The 11,220-nt window shown below is 36.2% G+C and overlaps 1 protein-coding gene across 1 annotated transcript; it reads left to right on the forward strand.

Annotated features, from left to right (window-relative positions):
* Positions 1–2,810: 2,810 nt before the first annotated feature.
* On the forward strand, positions 2,811–7,007 carry LOC149213159 (desiccation protectant protein Lea14 homolog). The gene is made up of 2 exons (XM_089388933.1): positions 2,811–2,858; positions 6,480–7,007. Exons 1-2 carry the CDS (start codon positions 2,811–2,813, stop codon positions 7,005–7,007), a joined length of 576 nt encoding a protein of 191 aa, XP_089245059.1.
* The last annotated feature ends 4,213 nt before the right edge of the window (positions 7,008–11,220 follow it).

Consider the following 11,220-nt stretch of genomic DNA (forward strand, 5'->3'; position numbering starts at 1 on the left):
TTGGCTGCTGCTATCCTTGGAAACACACTCTCATGCACTGCTTGATATAAGAATACAAGGGCTTTTGAATCCTTCTTCTTATTGCTCTTCAACAGCTCTTTCTCTGCCTGAGTTAATCCATTAAACTCTTCTTCATTTCTTGGCTCTTCAAATCCATATTCAACAAGTTCCCATAAATCTTGTGAGGCAAACAGGGCTCTCATGGTTATTGCCCAGTAATCATAGTTTTTCCCATTGAACTATGGGAGCTGGGTATTAAACATACCCATGCTGGTGCTGGCCATTCTTTGAATACTTGACTGTGTAAAAAAGTCACTTAATTGTCTTCAACAGCTACACAAAAAACTAATATGAAAAATACCTTGACAGCGTTTTCACTCTGCTGGATAATTTGCTGCAGCAAGAAATCCTTTTTCATCTTATTTTATGTCTTCAAAGAGCCTGTACAATCTCTGATACCATGTCGGGAATTTCTGGTTATTCCAAACAAAATACAGTGGAAAAATCCTCTGTTACCACTGTTGGGAATTTTCTGATAAATTCTGAAACACAAAAAAATATGAACAGAGAGTAATACTCTGTTTTAAGAATTTCTGATAATTCCCAAACAAAAGAACAAAGCATAAAATAATACTCTACTTTGCCACAGGATCAAAAAATGAACAAAATAATGCTCTGTTTTAATATAGCAAAAACAGAAAATAATCACTTTGCTGTAACTGGTGTTTCAGCAACGCAGTTTTTTTTCAGTTGCTGTTCATACTGTTACAGCAACGTAAATTTTTTTAGTTGTTGTTCGTACTGTTAAAACAACGTAATTTTGACATCAAGTCTATTTTTGACTTACGGTGTAACAACAATGGTGATTTTTTACGTCAAGCCTATTTTTGACTTACGGTGTAACAACGACGGTGATTTTTGATGTCAAGCCTATTTTTCACTTACGGTGTAACAGCAACACGCAAAAAGAAACTTCTATTTATAAACAATAAACTAACTGATAAAAATACGTCTTCTTCACATAGAGGGATCTTCACAACAGATTATGCTAAAGAGCATCTTCCTCTTGACAGAGGGATTACAACAGGAACGCTTCAGTTCCACAAACCAATTTTTCCACTATCTCAGAAAATTACAATTTCAGCACTGTTGTGCGATACAAAAAAAAACTCTCAATCTATTTCCCCTGTTTCTATTTCTCTATTTTCTACACTACTGTGTCTGCATTTTATAGTGCGGGAAAGGGTCTAACTTATCCATCACCGCTTTAACTTGCTGATGAAGTCTCTGATGCAATCTACTGCTCATAATGAACAAATCTGATCTTTTGCTGTATTTCTTGAGTCGGTGGTGATGAAATCTATGGCTGATAAATGCTGCGACGGCTCGAGGCTGGTTCTTTTCTCTTTCAGCCATTCTGCTCATTAATACGGTTGTTGAGAAGTAATGGTGTAGCGCTGGATCTGATCTTCCTCCTTCGGGAACACAAAAATAATTAAAGAGTGAAAAGATAGTAATGGCGGTGACTTAAAAGATCAGGAATAAATGTGGGGCGCCGGATCACGACAAATAAGTAAAGTAGCTGCTGCTGTTCAACTGTTCATTGCAGTTGAAATTATAATTTCAACATCCTAGCATACAGAGGAAAACAATATATTCATCCCTAGAAATGAGATTTTCTTCTACAATGCTGTCATCTTCCAAGGTATTGACGAGATCGATGAGGGAATGTGCATCCTTTAGTCTTTCATTGAGGGTTGTGGCAATACCTTTTGCCTCTAGGTTCATGTTCTTAATTATGTGCTTCTCACAGTGTGAAAGGATTTATAGATAGGCTTTAACCTTGGTTATTTTCTTGCATATCTCTCTCCATATCTCATCATTGGCCTACAGTAATATTTTTCTTCCTAGTATTGAAACCCAAAGTGCTTCCTGAAGGGCTTCGTTATGCACATTTTTCAACCCATCTTGAATCTGTTCGAATTATGTGTTATTTTGTTCTTCTAAATTGATTACCCTGCGTTTACACCTTCCTTTTTATACTTGGGCGAATTTTAAGTCTTGATCCAATTGAGTTATTTTGATATGTAATAGTTTAGGATCTCTGGCCTCCATTGTTTGGGTAGAATTAATAGCTTGACCAATCAAAGCTTTAGATTCTGCCAATAACTTCATATAGCCTTCCTCTTTCTCACGATATTCCGTTGTCAACAACTCCAGACGCTTAAGAGAATCTTTTCGTTCTTCTTCCTTGAGCTGTAGGGTCACTTCCATATTTCGGAGGTTGGCTTCAACCTCTTCCTTCCGCTTGAAAGCCTAAATCAGAATGTGAAGATCATGATGAGGAGTCTTAAGAATGGATTGAAGGGATTTCATATGTTTCTTCTTTTCCTCAACGTACTTTTTGATTGGCCCTATATCTTTTCATTGGCCTGATTCCTAGATCCTTTATTCGATTAGTTTTTGTTTTTAATGCCATGTGCACCACTTGTAGCTTATTGCACACATTTTCGAACATCGCTTGCATTTTCCTATTTCCATCGGATGAATCGAGTAATCTTCGTGCCACTATTCCACCTGCCCGTTGATTAAGGTTGATGACATCCACGTATGGCACCCTTCCCATGTTGATAGCAAGTGAATAGGTCCTCAGGCCAAACATCTATTTATTTTCCCCAATCTCGAGTTGGAAAACTGTGAGGTTCAAGGCATTCACATCAAAACCAATAGCAAAGATAAACCAGGGACTATTCATGGGAACGATGTATTTAATTATTGAGGTGTCAATCGATTGATATTGATTTGAGAATATGGCCAAGTCAGCACTAGTCGTCGTTATATTTTTCTACCCTACAAAGGTATGCTTGATGTCAAGGGCATGTATCCCTGAGTCTTTGCGTTTTATCTCCTCCAAGGTCTGTTGGATTTCTCTGCCCAACTGTTCAATCCCCTGCTCCACTAAGTTAGTATTCTTATCTCCTACCCTTAGTGTCACCTATCGTGACATCTTGGATATGATTAATTCTTTTGACCTTGTCCTGGACGCACCTGTAATATGCACAAAAAATATCCAGTATGCTTCTTCTTCAACTCCCTAACTTCCAAATGGCTCGAATCAACATGTGTGGTGGTTTCTTCTATTTAGGTAGACGTTGTTGAGTGCATAGTATCCCTGATAGAAATTATGGTATTGGGAAACTTTTATATTTTTGGCCTCCTTTCTTGGACATAGGCTGATAATTTAAATAGCTTTTGAAGAACTAAAATGATCTACATAGGATCATAGTGCCAAAGGTCATTCTACAGAAATCCAAAAGATAACATTTCCTTTTCCAAAACCTCTATTTCATTTTTAATCTTAGCAATTAAAAAAGAAATAGAATATGTATAACCCAAAATTGACCCCTTCTTTTTTGAAACAAAATGCAATTCCTTTACTATCATATTTTGCCTTATGGACTCATAAGTAAATAATAATGGTGATACATACTTAGGCAATTGAAAGGGTTTCTTATGAAACCCATAGAGACGGATGATACTCTAATGAGGAAATAAAAACTAGCTTCTGCTACTCTGCTCTTTTTTGAGCCTTCAAGTTCTAATTTGTTACTCTCAGAGTCTGTTTACGTCTGCTTATTCTAAATTAACCCTCCACGAGTATGCGAAATAGTAAGTGTAATACAAATAGGCTTGGGGAATTCTATGGGTATATATTGCATCAGATCAGCAGAAAACTTCTTGTGCTTGATGGTCGACATTGGTAGTGCTCACAAGAAGCATAGAGGATAAAAGATACGAAGGATACTTAAAAAGAATGAGGTTTACGATGTGTGAAAAATGACGGCTTGGGCTAAAAGGAATAGCTATGGACAAATCAATTGTAAGATATTGAGTTAATTATTTAGGAATCTTTATGGCTTGGAGTTCGGGTTGAAGAGTAACGAGTTGTATAGCCATGAAAATTGACTCATCCATTTCTCTATCACCATTTCTCTATCACTGGCTAGACGAATTATAACTGAGAAAAGAGAGGTTAGAGTCTAATATATTGGGTTCAAGGACTACATCCATAGAGGGAAAGGAAACTTTAATTTGGTGGTTGGTTTTTCAAATAATGTCGCAAAGAGTTTGATCTTGTCACCCTCTGTCGAGTTGATGAACTCATGGTTGATGGGCCATGGTATTGCAACAAGAATGTTGCAACACCAAAGGCCACCAACTTTAATTATCAACCTGGGGTTCGTACAATCTTAAGAGGTATCCAAATTATATGTGCAACATACAAGGTGTCCTTCCTTTGTTGTCGTGATGTAATGGAGTGTATGTACTGAAATCAAATCCTAAATTAATTGTAGAAAATGAATTTCTCGAAATGGAAACCCTAACCTAATCCAAGAAATAAAGTACAAGGACAGAAACGTATTCTAATTGCATAAATATCATGAAATAAATGTAAAAGAAACATAACTTAACCCTTTTTATCATGTGTGCTGATTTAAGCTAACTAAGCACAAAACCTGATCTAGGAAGCATGTGCTAATTAAGAAATAAAAAGAACTATTTTTCTTTATATTTGCATTTGATAAATTCAAATAGTAATATTTCCTTGTTCTTTGGCAGGGGAGAGAGGTGTGGAAGAATAGGGGTACAATGTTTTTGATGGATTCGAAATCAAGTAGAGGCCTAATCCTAGCTTCAATGATGATTTTTCTCAATTCAGGCTCAAAACAAGTCGCGACAAGATTTCCTACAGGATGTCTATAGGATATCTATAGGATGTACTAGTTCTTACAAGATCACCTATTTTATTACACAAAACAAGCCAAAAGCATTTGTCATCATCTGCAATGCAATAACAAGTATTACCTATAGTAATACTTGTAGGTAATGGTGTGGGCACACTACAGTGCCACAATGCATGGATGTGGGCAATAAAAAATGAAGCGTGATGAGGTTTTCATCACCCAAGACATTCCCCATGAAATCCTCAAATGACATCAATACTTGGAGCCTTAGTTCATGTTACCAAAGGCTTTTTGAGCGATGTTCTAACCACCCCATGTTCCCTTTCAACTCATTGTCAACTCTAAGTTATACAAGTTCAAAAAGCACGTGGGCTGGCTAACAAATGACTCAAAGATCCTTTGTCAATAGGAGCTTATGCTCCAACTATAGGTATTTCTCTCGTTTTAGGTATAAGTGAGTGATAAGGCTCCAACTATAGTTATTTCTTTCGTTTGAGACATACGTGGGTGATGTGTGTGCTGATGAAAATCCCTTTGTTTATTGCCCACATCCCTGTATTGTGGTAGTGGATTGTGCCCGCACCATTACCTACAAGTATTAGTACATGTAATACTTGCTATTGCATTGTAGATGATGACGAATGATGACAGATGTTTTGAACAACTTACGTAGGCCATAGAACAGTTGGTGGTTGACTATAGGAATATCTTTTATCCAAATGGTTGTCAAAGCTCGACATGGGATCGTGTCGTCATCTAAAGAATGAGTTCTCACCTCAATCACTTCAAAGAAACGAGAAACCAACCATCAAATTTGAAGGTATTATCATTTTTTTTGTCGAAACTATTTTCTATTCTTACGTGAATATTTCAAAAATTTCAGGACTTTCTTGACATCCGTTTTTTTCATCTTTTAAAAAAAAAACTCCTCTATATAGTGGACGGTAAGAATGTGGATTTCTTTTGGCAGCCACAATCCATATAGTGACGTTGCACATTATTACAATCATCTCCATCTTATTTATCATGGCTCATTATCATCACCAATTTCAGGCTATTTTGCATGACTCATCAGCATCGTCAATTCCTGTTGGAGATAATGGAGAAAGCTAAACTTAGATTACTGTTATAGTGATGATAAGGTTGAGACTCTAATTTTAGATCTCAGATCCTAATATCCAGGGAGTGGTTCAAACCACCCTGTTTATGAGAAAGCCTATATATATCAGGCTATTCTCCTCATTGTATACAGTGTCCATGTGTGAAGTGATTTGGCACTCTCCAGGTATCTTACTTGGTGAGCCACTTAATTAATAGAACATCTATTTTTATCATGGTATCAGAGCTTCAAGGTCGACAATGCGAGTGAAGGCGTGGCATGTTTTAGGTGTATAAGTGCATCGATCGTCTGTGTGTTGGGTGATTGTCTACGTGGTAGGATTCATTGTTGTGTAGTGTGGTGGTGAGTCTACGGGTGGAATTGTGGATTATCGATGGTATAGTAGCTAAGGTGACATCTCTGCGATCAATCTGCATGTTTGTTTTGCAATTTGTGGAGTCTTTCTAGATTCTACAGCATTCTAGTCTCTTGGGGTATCGAACCAACAATTCATTCCCATAAACGGGTTGTCATCATTTTCTAGGCCTGAAGACCCAAGCGTCGAGAAATCCACGCGGTTGAAACTGATCAACATTTTCGTCGAAACTAATCTCTGGAACTTTCGCAATTCTTAGATTGAGGAAGCTATTGATTTTGGAAAACCGACAGTAGATGTCATAGGAATCAACATTCCATCTATCAATCTAAAGAAGGCTAAAATTGTTGTCGATGTGCTTATAAACAATCCCAACCCTATTTTGATCCCTTTGGTGGACATTGATTATCTACTAGAGAGCGATGGCAGGAAGCTTATCTTTGGATTGATCCCTCATGCGAGCACAATTCATTCCCATGGGTTTGAAACTGTAAAGATCCCCATAACAATAATCTACAATGATATCAAGCACACTTATGATGATATCAAGCCCATAAGAATTATTCCTTACAAAATTAAGGTTGGCCTTATTGCAGACATCCCTGTCTTTGGCAACATAACGTTGCCTCTAGAAAAGGAGGGAGAGATTATCGTGCCTTACAAACCTGATGTTGATCTAGAGAAGGTGGAATTCAATAGTTTCTCCATCGAAGAAAATTTAGAAACATTGCATTTGAAGTTTTTTTTTTTTTTTCTTTTTTCCAATGTTCTACCCATGGTGGATTGAATTCGTGGATTGAATTCATCTGATATTTGTGTCATTTTTCAATTTTCAATTGTCTAGAAATTTAATTGTTTGAGAAACTAAAATTGCAGGTTGTGGAGGTCTTAAAAACAATTGGGTAAATTTTCTTCTAAATTATTATATGCCACAGAAAATGCAATTTTTTTTTTCTGATTTGAACCCATCTTCAGAAATATGTGCATCAGAATTAGACAATGATAGCGTTTCTAGCTTGTGAGACATCATTTAGTTGCTTGTCACCAGAGCCGAGGGCACTAAGACCTGCGTGGCACAGAAGCTACAGTCTACAAGGTTCTACAGTTGAAGAGATGCCAAAGGGAGAAGTTTCCTTCGTGCGTGTTAACAGGGTTGTCGGAGCTCAAGGATCGTGTGGAGTCAAAAATAAATCTCGAAGCTAGATAAGCTGGACCTTTCCAATATGGTTGTACTTTTAGACATATTTGACCCTAAGAATATTTTTTTCATAAGATATAGTGGTTTTATAAATGACCACGATTATCAAGAGATACTATATGTTCTGCAACAATGTGAGACTGAAAACTCACGAGGTGTTATTCAGGAAGGATGTAAAGAGGAACATGTTGTTGAAGATCGATGGGACGAGTTAGATGAAGCTGATTGCAAAGATGTGGTAGAAGAAAGAAAAGCTGAAAAAACTTTAAATCGTTATGATCCCATTAATTTTTATGTGTGTGCAGATGATACCAACAACAACAAGGAAAAAGTAACAAGATTTGAAGAAGAATTGAAATTTCTTGAAGTATGGCTTAAAACACCATGTCTTTATGAAGTTAACACAAAAGTTGCATCAATGAATAATGAAGACATCATCATTGAAATTCAGACGATTGACACCGGAAATAGAAAGAAGGAAAATTCTCCTATCTATCCTGCCATAATTCTAAGAAGGGAAAGAATAAAAATTCAAGATTTCCTTCACAGGGGAAGAAATGAGGTGAAGATACAACACTACCTCATGGCAAAGAAAGTGAATATGAAGCCTCATCCAGAAATGAACAAGTATGGGCTCTATTGCAAGAAGACTAAGATGAAACTCTGTTACCAAGTATTTTCATGTTTTTAATTGTAAGCTTAGCTGAGACTAGACCAGGAGGCGTATGTTATTGTTCAGTACACTTTCTCCATTAAGGGGGAGTTTTGGAGATAATGGAGAAAGCTAAACTTTGATTACTGTTATAGTGATGATATAATTGAGACTCTAATTTTAGATCTTAGATTGTAATATCCAGGGAGTGGTTCAAACCACCCTCATTGTGAGAAAGCCTATATATATTAGGTTGTTCTCCTGATTGTATACAATGTGCATGTGTGAAGTGCTAGGGCACTCTCGAGGCATCTTACGTGGAGAGCCACTTAATTAATAGAACATCAGTTTTTATCAATTCCAACCTATTTTGCATGGCTCATTATCGTCACCAGCGCTAAGTTATCGAGCTAGCGCAAATAAATCTCGCTTAAGAGTCTCTTTTTTTTCTTCATTTCAAGGAGAGACTTAATGCAATATGTTTCAGTATTTACAGCAGATACACTAATAAAGTCTATAATTTTTTTTGGATTATAATGTCTATCTTTATGCGGCAGCCTACTTTTTTCTCTATAAAATTTCTCTTCACTTTTCTTATGCCTATGTCATAAATTTCCATCTTGTTTCAATTTCATATTCTTATAACCCATCTTGGTTCCTAATTCCAATTGGATTGGGTGGAAGACAATGGATTCCCTATTTCTTCTTAGCCTTATATACTATCGAAGTTGCATGTGCTCTTTAATCTTTGATAAGAACCCTGTGGAAAGTAGTTCTAGATCTCAACTAGTATTTATTAATTTAATTAAGAGTACTGATCAATGGACTCTAGATTAGTATTTTGGCTGTTACATGTACAAAACTATCCATAGTAAGGGTTTTTTCAATTATGACTCTCCTATGTTAGTATTACTAGTACATTCCTATGTTAGTAATACTAGTACATTCGTGTTATCATTTTGGGATATTTATCCCTCAATTAAGTTAATCATGTTAAATTGCACATGTCTAATCTCTTATTGTTATACTCGTATTTATTTTCCTTTATGTTTCCTTCTATAGCCTCACCCATGCACAAACTCATATGCATACTCAGTGAAGATCATACGATTTCGAATCTCTGTAGGTGCTACATACTGCTCTACTCACACTCGTTTATATTCCTAATGGATTATATAAGTTTAACTCCTTACATCCTTTAAATTACTCGAACCAAGTCAATTAAAGAGAAAATCTATCATTTTCCATAATTAACGATTTGTACCACTAAGGTTAAGGATAACAGGCATAGATCGTTGCAAAATACTCTTTGGTTAACACAAGAGAGAGCTATATATATATATATATATATATATAGATATATATAAAACAGGAAGAAACACTAATGTTCATGCACGAATACGGAGTTATAAAGTCAAACTCCAAACAATATCATCATTCCAACAAGAGTGTACCTGCGTTTCTTTAGTAAATTCAAAACTCAATGAAATAGTAAGCAACTTCATTCTTTCTTTAAAATGACATATATTTATGATTTTTCTAACATAAGAAAATATTACAAAGTGAAATAAAATAAATGGAACAAATTAGCATTATTGAAATAATCGAGCTAATCCAGCTAATCCCCTTCCAACTATATTTTAATACCTTTCTTTCATGATAGGGCTTCTTTTAGTGGAGTTCTAGTTTTGTGGACTTTTCATCAACTTACCTAGGTTTTTTCATAAAAGCGCACATTACTCTCTGAATAAGCTTTTATGTTTATTCAAACTTATCATCTTTCTCCAATGAAAGACTTTAATCTATTTTTCTCACCCATCCATTAATACTATCTAGATTTTATTCTCCAAAAATCCCCTTTCTAAGTGTATCATTCCCAAATAAATATATCGAGTTTACTTATGTACTAATAAATATTTACATAATTATTCAAATATTCTTCAGGGCTTTCTAGGCATTCTCTATAAGACTATAACCTAACCCATTCTAACTACCACTATATTTCAGCAATGGAGGGATATTACATTTCCCAACCATCTAGATAAATTATATTTCTATAGTCAACCACTAACTGTTTTATGGGAATGGCTTCATTAAGTTGTTCAAAGTATGCGTCATCATCCGCCATGTAAAATCAAGTATTACATGTGTCGTAGTAACTGCAAGTAATGGCGCAGGCACAATCCAGCACCACAGCACAAAGCCGTAGCCAATAAAAAAAATCATACTAAGGTTTTCATCACCCCAGACATTACCCATGAAATATTCAAACGAAATTTATACCTAGAGCCTTAGTTCCTGTGGGAAAAGGCTCTTTCATCAATTTGTTAACCACCCCATGTTATTTTTGAACTCGTCATCAACTCTAAGTTATCCAAGTTCAAAGACATCATGAATTGGTTAACAAAGGTCTCAAAGATCCTTTGCCGACAGGAGCTAAGGCTCCAGGTATATCTCTCGTTTCAGGATTTCCTGGGTAATGTATGAGGTGATGCAAACCTTAGCATGTTGCTTTTTTATTGGCCACGGCCGTGCACTATGGTGTTGGATTGTGCCTGCACCATTACCTGTAGGTATTATTACACACGTAATATATGCTATTACATGACAGATGGTGGCCCATGTTTCAAACAACTTACCCAGGCCATTCCCATGAAAGAATTGGTGCTTGACTATAGGAATATTTTTTATCCAATGTGTTGGGAAAACCCGACATGGAATTGGGCCATCATCTGAATATGGATTCTCCCCTCAAAATCTTTAATGGAAGGTACAAATGGGCAACCAACCGTTAGATTTGAAGGTAATCTCATTTGTTTCTCCAAAATATTTTATATTCTTTCGTGAATCTTTAAAAAATTTCAGGAATTTCTCGCGACTCGTCTTTTTATCTTTTTCAACATTTGTTTCCTATCTATAGCTGATGGTAAGAATGTAGATTTCTTTTGGCAGCCCCAATCCATATAGTGGCATGGCTTGTGTGACTCGTTATCGTCGTCAGTTCCAACTTATTTTGGGTGGCTGATTATCCGGGAATCCTGGTCTCGATTGTGGCTTGTGTGACTCGTTATCGTCGTCAGTTCCAACTTATTTTGGGTGGCTGATTATCCGGGAATCCTGGTCTCGATTGTTAATTCACTCAATGGGAAG

The sequence above is a fragment of the Pinus tabuliformis genome, chromosome 1_1, assembly GCF_031772625.1.
Source record: "Pinus tabuliformis cultivar Carrire ecotype Pingquan chromosome 1_1, CPIR1, whole genome shotgun sequence".
NCBI lineage: Eukaryota > Viridiplantae > Streptophyta > Pinopsida > Pinales > Pinaceae > Pinus > Pinus tabuliformis.